The sequence below is a fragment of the Chiroxiphia lanceolata genome, chromosome 4 (genome assembly GCF_009829145.1).
Source record: "Chiroxiphia lanceolata isolate bChiLan1 chromosome 4, bChiLan1.pri, whole genome shotgun sequence".
NCBI classification, from domain to species: domain Eukaryota; kingdom Metazoa; phylum Chordata; class Aves; order Passeriformes; family Pipridae; genus Chiroxiphia; species Chiroxiphia lanceolata.
Window position 1 is genome coordinate 12748145 of NC_045640.1, and position 11790 is coordinate 12759934.

Here is an 11790-nt window from a genome sequence, read left to right on the forward strand (position 1 = left end):
TGTTTGTGGCAGGTACAGTGCAGATGTGTACACTAGCCACACAAAACATGAGAGGGATGGGGGACGGACCCTGGGGTCTTACCAGAGTTGGACAACTCTGGTGGGAACAAGGGTGTTCACCAAGGGAAGCCTGGCCTGTGGATCATGGATGCTTGATCTCTCCCAACAGTAAGAGCAGAGCCTTTCCCAAAGCAGCCAGCAGTCACATCATGTATTGGAACACTGTGCCCTTGGTATTAGGAATAAAGCTTTAAGTCATGTTTAGTTGGTAGAGTCAAACTGAGGAACCAGAGTAAGCTAGATGAAATGGCACCTGTAATGGTTAAAACAGGCTGAAATAAGTTAATAAGCCCAAATTTTTCCCAACTATAAACATAGGTATGTTTATACAGGGTTATGAAAGGGTCAAACCTGTGGCTTAACTTCAGATTCAGGAAGCACAGTGAAACTGAGCTCTTGTTCCAGGCATGCAACTTTGTCAGTCAGCACATTGTACCAGGCTCCAGCAGGAAGAGGAAAATGTTTTTGCAGTTAAAGCAGTGCTCTACACTTATAAAACTGTTCTTCCTGCCTTTGGTGTGTTGCATGATCTCACAGAGCCTCCAGCCAGAGCTGGTTATAGCTCTACCTGCACAGCATGTGCAGTAAGACAGGTAAAGACTTGGTTTTTGGTATAGGATAGGAATAGCACCAAACAGGACAAAAAGAAACTAAGTTTGATGTTTTTGCAGTTTGCAGTGGGATGCTCACCTCCTTCAAACTACAGATTGAGTCAGTCTTGTTCCAGCTGCAGAGTTCCAGCTGATGCCTGTTGCCTGCTCCTCTGAAAGCAAACTCTTACAGTTCTCCACACAGACATTTTTCAGGTAAAGAAGCAATAATTGCTGACATTAGTCTTGCTTCAGGCAAAAACAATATGGCACACTATTTGGGAGGATATTTAAATTTATTTAAAATAAAATGGTTGTAGTGTACAACCCTACCTACATTGCCAATACTAAAGTAATGCCAATATATTGGTATAAAAGTCTTATGGCGTCATAGGAAGTAACTCTATATGAGCTGGGTGAGATGGTTCACCAGCACACAAAACTGCACAGAATCCCCAGTGCTGAAAAAAAAAGGTGTTTGGGTTCGTTTTGTTGTTTGAACTGAGAAGGAGCCTACGAGGCAGCCCTGGAACCACCATGCAGCTGAGGGTACCAAACAGGCCCGAGGCAGCACCAGTGACACCCGTCCTGTACAGCTGTGGTGGCACAGGTGTGGATTTGGGCTGCAGTCTGTCAGTGGAAGCCTGGTGGCTGCATCCCAGAGATGCTGATGTATAAAAGCAGCCTCCAGCTAATCCAAGGCTCCAGCAGCCTTCACCCTCGTGCAGCCTCTGCACTGGGATGAATACTGAGCCTTTTGGCTAAGAATAGAATTTTAAAAAGCAGAGAAAGAGAGAAACTACTCCATGTGAGTTAGTGGGAGCCACTAAACCCAAGCTGTTCCACAAATGAGGAGGAATTAACATTCAGGACAGGGATGTAAGCACAGTAGAGTTTATTTTTACAGCCTAGCATGCTTGCAAACTTCATGGCAGTACATGGAAGGAGTGAAGGGATCCATACCACTAGCATATGGAGCACAGGCAAAGACAGCTTCTGTGAGCAGTTTGTCAACTATTTGGCTGCATTCTGCTCGAAATATTTATGACAGCAACAAGTCAGAGCTGCCACAAAGAGGACAAATTCTTTGAAGTCCACTTGGGAATCTCCATTTTCATCCAGGTTCTTGAAGACTCTATCAATAGCATCCTTGTCCTTCCCTGACTGCAAAAGAAAAGAGCAGGTTGAGGTGAGAGGAGGCACAACCCTAATGAAGCAGTATCTCTACCCACACCCCAAATAAGGTCCCTAGTGGGGCTCTGGGCCCTTGCTGAGGTGGGGGGGGGGGGACCCCATGGAGCATGAGGCTGGTACCAGCTCAGAAACGTGGTACCTTTGGTACCTTTCTGTTGGGAATCATGATAGAGTTGCCTGGGAGGTGGATGTGTGCTGGAGGTGTGCTGGAGGTGTAAAGGTTCCTGCCTGCAGCCCTGCCATCAGCCTACCCAGAACATCAGGTTATCATGTTTTCTGCTAGTGAGACCTTTTTTTCTTTCTCTTTACTTGTTTTGTGCATTATAGTTCCAGATATAGAGCCATGAGTTCCTTCACACTGTGCTTGGCTGAGGCAACTGCTCAGCACCCAGCACAGGATGTGGGACCATGTGGGACTGCTCTACCTCTGCCTGCCCATCTTGGTGGGAGCTGCACATCTCCTCCTCCTGCTGCCTGAAACACACATCCTTCCCATAGGAACTCAGGGCACTGATGGCTTCAGGCCCAAGTTGGGAACTTTGGGTGACAGGAGGACCAGACATGAGTCCCACCATCTTCAGGGCACAGGCACAGTCTCAAGTCTTCCCATCCTCTGCACGGGGAAACACGTGCTCCCTGGGTTTGTTACACCTGAGAGCTGCAGTCATGGAGAGACATGTTTTCTACATCTAAAACCACATTCATCATGATTAAAGCTGTGTGACACAAAGCCCTGAGGACATCACCCAGATGAATTAAATGCCGTGCGTTCCCCATCTGCCCCCTTGGAGAGGCTCAGCTGGAGCTCAGGCAGTTTGTGGTTTTGTGAAATGATGCTTTCCTGGGGCAAATGCCAAATTTAAGCTTCACCCCAGAAAAGGTACAAACAGCCTCAAAAGTGCTTCAAGTCCTGCCGCAGGAGCTGGTGGCTGGGAAGGTGCCTCCTGAAGCCAGTGGGATGCTGAGCTTCAGCTACCGCAGTAAAAAATAGCAGAGTAATCTTTTTCTAAGTTTTGGGGTTTTTGTTTTTATTTTGCCAAAATTTACTGAAAAAAAAAAAAAAGATATTTGCTAAAGTAGCTAAGAGGAGTGCTTTTCAGCCTGAGTCCTAGCAGGGATTATCTCCAGGGATTTTCAGAAGCGCAGTTTTAAAAATAAACAGGAGGTGGCAGTACAGACCTATCTAACCTAGGAAACAACCGTTTGGACTTTGTTGAAGATAAACAAAAAATAAATCTGATATTATACTAGAAAGAAATTACATAACATTTTGGAAAATTTCTGCAAGTTTAAAATATTTACTACCTTAATTTAAATCTGAAGGCAATTCTTGATCATGTTCTAGTTAACTAAATTTCTCATTCTGTAATTTCACTTTAAATACATGCGCCTTTAAAATCACTAAAAATTGAACCAGTTCTCTAGATTTGACTGATGAGTGTGTCTGGAAGTTTTTATTCCTTTTCATTTTGTAAATTAAAATGAGTTTTAATTTTAAAAGTGAAATACATGAACTAGTTTTAGCCTCTGAATTACTTCTGAAATGCACAAGTGGGAATTGTTTTTTGGAAACTCTTTATAACTTCCTTCAGTCTTGTGGTATTTCTGCCTCTGATTGATTCAAGACCTTTCCAGACAGTTGTGAGCTGTGTCAGCTATAACCAGTTCTAAGGCTAAAAGTATACATGAGCATTTTAAAAACATTGTTTCCCAGAATTTCTTGCAAATAAAAAAATATGGATATAAATTTCAGGAAAATGCAGGTAGAAGTTTTTTTTCTGAAGTCAGACTTATGTTTTATGTTTTTTTGTTGCAGTTACCTGTCTGGAAGGACAGCAGGACATTGTTGGTCTAAATTTATTTGAAGTAGGGGCATAAAAGTGCTGGTTTTTTTCTAGAATAGGTAAAGCAGGAAAGGAAGATGGAGACTAGAACATAAGAGGACCTCTAGCTAATTATCTTCCTTGAGAATTCCAGTTTTTGCAGCAGTTGCAGGAAATAAGTAGAGCCAGTAAAAGCTGGCTCTGTAGGCTGGAAAAAGTGGTGCCTGGCCAGTAAACACAGTCAGGAGAGACCTTTGAGCATCGCTCCATTTGGTAGGTATCTAGTATAGTGGCTTCCCAACTTTATTTAGACCAAATATTGAGTGTCTGGGGGATTTCCATGCCCTCTTAGAACTGTGGTTTTGTTGTTGGTTTTGTTTCTCTTTACCCGGGAGTGCTATGGGAAACACACAGCTCTGTGCTCAGGAGCTGGACACTTCTATGATGCTGTTGGGTCAGAAGCACTGATCTGTTTTATACAGCTTTTTCAGGAACATTTTAATCTATTTCCCCTGAGCTACCCAGGTGCTTATTCTGAATATTGCACCTCTGTTTCGTTTGTGAGATATAAATCCAGTAGCCATGGATTTCATGCAGTGAATTCATATAGCTTGTATGGAAAGACACTAAATTATGTCAAGCACCCTGGCTGCAGTGCCCTGAAATAGTTATTAAAAACCTGAATTATTCTGGATACAAGAAGTGGGAGCCACACATGGACCACTTGGTTCTAGACTTTTGTCATTAAGAACAATAAATGCACAGACAGAGAAACATTACTCTGATGTGGAAAGAAAAAGAACATTAAAAGTATGTTCTGGATTTTTAGTGAAGGGAAGCAAATACAAAACAATTAAAAATGGAAAGCATTTTGTCTCCCTGGCAGCTAAAACTTTTACTATAACATATTAAGTATCTTGAATACCTCCTTAAATGTACCTGATCATCACATAAAAATCTATGTTGCAAAATATATTTTCAGGTCTTTCTTTTGCTATTAAAGACAAATGCCAAACACTCTGCTCTGAATTCATCTGTTGTTCTGGTTTATGCATCATTTTGGTGAGCATACTCTGTATGTAGTATAAATACCTGGAGAAGGTAAGTGTACAAATATTTAGAGAGATTCCCCATCTGTAATCAAGATCTTCAACTGCTGACAACACAACCACCTTCACAGCAGTTGTGACATGATGTGAGCTGATAAATCCAGAACCATAGAAGTAGTAGGTGAATTCTGAAGTTGAAATTCAATCCATTGTCCTGATAGCTCAAATGATGAATTTAGCAAACAGAGAATGGCCCTAAATATTAGAATCAGTTTTACACAGTATGTGCAAGGCATCTTTTTTATTTTACATTTTCCTACAAACCATTGCATATTTCTGGATGCAATTTCCCTGATAATGTACTGAAAACTGTGCCTGCAGGCAGCTCTTGCACCTGCTACACAGAAACAATGCTGTTCTCTTACCGCAAGGAAGTTTGGGAGCTCTTTTTCCAGGAGAGTCTTTAGTTCTGCTTTGCTGAGGGTTTGCCTGTTGCCATCAGTCCTTGCATAGTTGTCAAAGACAGCTATGATCATTCCCATTGCAGTTTCCAGCTGAGACATGTTGTTGCTGGAGCGTGGCTTTCTCCTGAACAGGCTCAGTCAGGGCTCTCTCAGAGGATGGAGACTGGTCTGAGTTTGGGGTTCTTTAAGCAACTGTCCCATCCAATGAACAGTCACACACCAGAGGGACAGTTACCCTTTGGCAAACATCCATATCTGAGCACCGCCTGGAGTACACACCTCAGTGCTCACAGCTATGCAAAACTCAAGTTTTATCACCCTGGTGTGACTGGCACAACCAGTTGCTCACCAGTAGAAACCAGCCTCTCCTTCAAGATACACAGTGTGACTAACAAACGAAAATCAGATTTTGTTATTGGCTGTTTGCTCAAGATTTGTTCTTTCTGATATGCCCATGGGAGCAGCAGGTTGGTAGCCCAGCTTTGGCACAGCATGTGCCAGCCTGCTCAGCAGGAGGAGGAGATCTCACCTCTCCTTCGCTACCACAGTTAGGGACTCTGTGAGGGGCTGCAGACACAGACTGCCCCCTCTGCCATGCAGAGGAGCTCGTTACAGACTAGATGGCTCACTAGCACACACTTGGGATGAGATTCTCTGGATCAAAGTAGAGGTCTGCCCTGCAGACAGCTAACATAGTCCCCCTAGGCTTGTACTCAGTCCTCAGTGGATGTCTCAAACAGGTTTTATGAACCAGAATCTCTACAGGACCAGCAAAGGGAGTTTTGCAGAGCCCCTTCACAAAGAACTTGCTCAGGTGAAGATAACTGAAGCAATAAATCTGATACTTGAGCAAAGAACCAGCATCAAAATCCATTTTCATCTGCAGTAAAATAACTTGTTATTTAGCCTATGCAGCATCAAATTTTACAACATCTTGTAGTGAAAAAAAAAGGTCACTCTCAAGTGCTGTGGTTCTCTGTGACTGATGAACTTTGTGATTTGCTTGTAAATTGTGGTCCCCCATCATTACACACCAAACACACTGGACTAACATCTACTCAGACTAGAGCAGTTTGAGGGGCTGCCCTGGGAGCTGGGCAGAACCCCCACAGTGCGAGCTCAGGTGGTGGGAGCTGATCAGCTGATTAAACCTGAGTTTGGATGTCTTTGGACATACCTCTGCATGCTTGAAGATAACTTTCCACTCATGATATGCTATAGACAAGTTAGTGAAAATTGGTTTTTGATTAAGAAAATTTTTTAAAATTAACCTCTTTTCTCCCAAATGCCTATAGCCACCTGTTTCCCAGGCAAAATCTGTCCTGTAATATCAACAACATCTCAGAGCAAGACTGTGTATCACTTGTACATGGAAACCTAGAACCTTTCTGAAACAAAACCCCCATGATTTTCTGTCTTACATTTTCCAACAAGAGATTTTGCATTTCCAAAAAAATCAAAGCAGCATCTTAAGCTGTGTGCTTTATTTAAACAGTTCATGAGAACTATTTGTTTCCGTGACTTCAACCTCATAACATAGTTGCAACTGATTTGCGTTACAGGGGTAAGGGTTTTAAGTAAACTTTGAAGTTTTTACATTTAAGTGCATCTTGAAACCTGTGGGGTTTCTTTAGAAGGAACAAGGAGAGAGCAAACTTGTTAGCTATGAACATCATCTGGTGTTTGCACCAGGTGTCAAGTGCCAGAAACTTTTCTTTGTCCTTTTCTGACACGTATCTGTAAAATGAATGTTAAACAAGACAGTAAAGAAAAATCAATTCCTCCCTCTAAAGGAAAAACTAACAAAATAAAATGTTTACTTCCCAGCTTCTCAACACTTTGAATCATGAACATCAGTTTAAGTTGTAAGGGAGGAAAAGTGCCCTAAAATGCAGAGAGGGAGAACAGCTTCAGTCAACAGGATATGTCAGTATGTCCACACCTTTGCCACATAACCTGGGAGAAAAGGTATCCTCGACCCATTTTCCTCTGCAAACACAGGTGACTCACAAGTTTTGAGAATATGGCTGCAAAAGTGCTAAAACACGAAATAAGCCACTGGGCTTGAATTTCTACAAACTGAAAGGTCACCATGGTAGCACTGCCTGGTTGACTTCCTTTATTTTTAATGTGTCATATTTGTATTCATGCCCATGCACACACATCAGTGCTGCTCAGAGTTTTCAGTTCACACTTTCTGTATTGTTTAAATATTTTCTTATGATTTGTTATTAAAAATAGCAGCTCTGTGCACACAACACAGACTATTACAACTGTTTGCAAAACCAAAGAATACAAATATGAGGCCCACACAGGAAAGCAGGCAATGTTTTGATGCCAACCCATCTGTCCAGCTTCCCAGTGAGATAAACCATTTTCTGTGGGCTTATTTATATAAAATTTAAATTTTATATTATTGTTTTAATGTAAACAATACCCATTATTTGCTTCTTTCAGGTTCTTTTCTTTGAAGAATGGTATAGGCAACAACTTGGATGAGTATTTACTAAGGGTTTATACAGAATTAGGTCTTGTTATTCCTAATTTGGACCAAAAGTTTAAATTATTTATGTGATACAAATGTGGACTGTCACACACATAATTTACAAAACCCATTCAGATATGGCATTTGGTCAGATATTCAGGCTTACATGAGATTTGTGTGACTTCGTGCTGATGTTCTCTTAGAGAATAGATTTTATCCCATGCTTTTTGCAGCAGTGACTGTTTTGGAAAAGTCTGAATAAATAGATTTATCAGATCTACTGTAAAGAGCCATTTGTGTCACTGCCAGCTGAATAGGTGAAATGGGATAGCTGCAATTGTCAAAAAGGGACTTTTTGACAATTTCCACAAATCTGTTACATATTTGGATGGAAGAAGCACATGAAGAAGAAAACACAACCCGAAATGATAAACTCACTATTTTCTTGTTTGTTGGCAGCAGAATGAAAACCACTTTATTCTTCTCTTAGCAAGAGGGTAACATCTGAACCATAAAAAAACACTGCATGTTCCATATTGAGAAAAAGTTATCAAAACCCTCGTATTTCCAGTGTCCTGGATAGCTTGTTGAACTTAGAGTATCAACACAATTTATTACTTTGCATGCCTTCCGAAAACTTGCTCTAAGTCTGGTTAATGGTTTTTAAAGGTCATTTCATTTCTGCAATACGCGATGAATTTATTTATGTCTATGAGCAAATAAGGCAATTACTACATTCCTTTGCAAAACAGTAAGAAAGATCCAACTAAACAGGTGGTGGTGAGGCACAGACAGAAGAGGAGCTCATACAAGCACAGTGTGATGTTCAGTGACACCCTGGACACGTTCTGTTAATTACAGACATACAGGTTGACATTGTTTTATTATCATTTACTACCCAAAATATCCTTAAAATATATTTTAAAAATTCAATTAATAAGCTCACATACTATTTAAATGAAGTTTAAAGGCAGGTAAGGTCAGCTAACTGGCTGTGTGACTTTCTGAGTTGAGAGCTGAGGTAATGACACTGTTGTCTGGCAAAACCATGCCACGGGAGACACACTTTCATCATTGCATATTGACTCTAATCAAACACATTTATTAGTGCATGAGACATAGCCATATTAGACTGTAAAATCAATGAATATTTTACAGCCAATCAATTAATATTTGCAGTGTAAATACCTCTGTCTAGTTTTCAATCCTCGATTGAATAATTTCCTGGATGCTATTCTTTACATGTTTTTTTATACTTCAGTTTTAAGGTTCTTGATATTAAGGCTTCTAAGACTACCTTTTTTTAAAAAATGTAATGACATAAAAAGAGGTCACATTCTAAGGTAACTGAATGTTGTCCACACAAGTGCTGTAGTCATGATTTCTAAGTATGTGTTTCCTCATCCAGTCTCACACAAGCAGCCTGTCATTTGCTCTACTTTAACACTCACATAAAATCCCATTCAGCTGTCAGGCAATCATGTTGAGCTGTGGTGAGCATAGTAAAAAGTTGGTCTATGGCATGGTCAGAAAGAACAGGAACAAAAAAAAAGAAAAAAGAAAAGAAAAAGAAAAAAAGAGACAAAAAATCAGAAAAGATCAGGAAGAGCTGTGAGGGAGAATGGTTGTTTTGTAACCTTTAAAACAGACTGAGTGAACCTTTTAAAGGAAGATCCTATTTGCTAGAGAGAGGTAAGGACGTGTAAAAATGACTAAGCCAATTTCAAGGAAGCTTTCAAGAGGCTTCTGTACACAGAGAGGAACATTTTGGTCATGTTAACCTGTCATAAACTAAGCAATACTCTTTTTCTTTCATTGTAAAAAACATTTTCTCAGAGGGAAGGAATCCCTAAGAGAAAGTTGTCTTGTGTTGAGCGTCCACACAGGCAACACATCAAGAAAAAAACCTCTGCATTCCCCATTAAAAAACTTTTTTTTTTCATTTTCAAATATTAATTTATGTATACGTTGAAGATATGGACAGGGCTGGCCTGCTATTGCAGAACTGTGTGTAAAGTGAGCTGATATCCATGTATGCCACCAGGAAGATTTACAAGGCAATTTTATGGAGTGGAAGTTCCCCAGGCACACATATTTTACAGAACTGGCTGCTTTTGGCTTCCAGAAAGCAATCACAGGGTGTAGTGCAACTGATAAGCAGTGGGGATTTTTCAGCAGGCAAAGAGTGACATTGTTCTGTCACTGTTAACGGGGCAGCAACGCTGCTCTAATGCTGGGCTCAGAAATACTGAAAGGGGGGGTGGGAAATGAGAACCAGAGCATGCTTTTGTAACAGACCATTTAACTTCAGACTTCACTTACCAGAAAAAGAGAAGGCCTTCAACAAACAGAGAAATAAAAAATGATATGCAGAGATCTGGGAGAGTCCTCACCTTGGGGAGAGGAACCCAACCATGAATGGACTCCCACCTAGGAGAGAGGATGCATGACTGTGTTGAGGAAATGTGGTCATGAATACAAATGTAGGAGTTGGATTACTTTGGCCAAAATTTATCTTTTAAATGTGATTATATCTACCTAGATGGACTGCCTACTATGTGTATTTAATAGAGGAGCCATTAGTGTGACAGGACATTGGTTATGGTGTCTCAGAAATAACCTGCATCTGTCTGAGTTCCTCATGCTCAGTGCCCAGGCCCACTGCTCACACAATTTTGCCACCACACAAGATCTGAAGGCAAGGTGAGAAAGCAGTTGCAATTTTTTCTGCCCAGAGGCAATTGGTTTGAATGAAATGGTAACTACTTTTTCCATTTCGTTCTTGCTTGATAGCAGCTCCCATTTGAGATTAGATCTAGAGTCTTTTTGGTTAAGTTAGTATGTATTTAGAAAGAAACTGAAATGGTAAATATAATGTTGTACAGCTGCTAAACCGACAAAGCAGAGTTTTCCTATCTGAGGCAAACAAAATAATTTTAGTATTTTTGGAGTGTCTGTCATCCTGCTACGTGACCTTTTTCTGCCGTCTTCCTTAGAGAAGTTTATGGCTTTTTTTTCCACTCTTCAGCATTAAAAGCCCTAAGTAAAAAGGGAGCAAGACCTATTACTTGCTTTCATGATTTATTTCCACAGTAGTATCAGAAGTCCTAACCATGGACCACAACTGTGAAAGGCCGGGCAGCACACAGATTCGGCATTCCTGGTTTGTGGAGCTGGGCATTCACATTTATGACAAGACAAGCACATTAGCAGGAACATACAGCATTTCAGAGCAGAGTTACCTGACAGGCCCAGTTCCTTGTTATGATTTTGAACCCCTAAATTATTTAGTTATACCTCTAATCTCTGGCTGGTTTAAGTTAATTAATAATACTTAGATGCTGCACTTGCTCCCCATCTGCCTTACCCTTTTCATACTCCACCTCTGTGGAGCTGAATACTTCCTGAGACAGATTTATGAACTAAGTTTGATAAGAGCAGCTTGGGCTGTATAAGATGCTGCCAAGCCTTGCCAACAGGTTCTGCTCTGGAAAAAGCACGAGGAATTAATTGTTGTCACATTGTATTAGCCAACAATATCCACCAGCCACCCACCACCAGACCAGCGCAATTCAGCCAAAGCCCTGTTACTAAAATCTAGCAGTTCATTAAAATCCTTTACCCCATCTCAGGATTTCACAGAATCACAGAATCAAGTAGGTGGAAAAGACCTCTGAGCTCATCGAGTCAAACCTTTGACCCACCACCACTTTGTCTACTAGATCATGGCACTAAGTGCCACAACCAGTCTCTTCTTAAATACCTCCAGAGACAGTGACTCCATTCGTAGAAAACAAGAAGCATGTTACATATGATCACCCTGTCCTTTCTCTTTGTTATAGAACTTAGTTAATGCTCTTTTGATCTGCAATTTGTTTGTCAGTTGTATTTGCAGTTGCCTGTTTAACAAAGTAATGAACGAAGATCACTTACTAAAAGCAATGATAATAAAATGCCCTCTGGCCGCCGCCCTCGTTGTAACTGCCAAGAGAGGCAGGAGTGAGTGTGTCTCCGTGGTGCTCCATTGCCAGCAGCAGTTAAACCACAACGACGTCTCTGCTGTTCTGCAGCACCGTTATCAGGCACGGAACATCAGTCACAGTGCCACACACAAACAGGGCTATT

At 41.0% G+C, this 11790-nt stretch overlaps 1 protein-coding gene across 1 annotated transcript; it reads right to left on the reverse strand.

The window, feature by feature from the left end:
- Positions 1-1530: 1530 nt before the first annotated feature.
- Positions 1531-5452, reverse strand: S100P (S100 calcium binding protein P). Its single transcript, XM_032686118.1, has 2 exons — positions 5142-5452; positions 1531-1814 (listed from the first exon to the last, which is right to left on the reverse strand). The coding sequence occupies exons 1-2, from the start codon at positions 5277-5279 to the stop codon at positions 1665-1667; spliced, it is 288 nt and encodes a 95-aa protein (XP_032542009.1). The 5' UTR covers positions 5280-5452; the 3' UTR covers positions 1531-1664.
- Positions 5453-11790: the final 6338 nt, after the last annotated feature.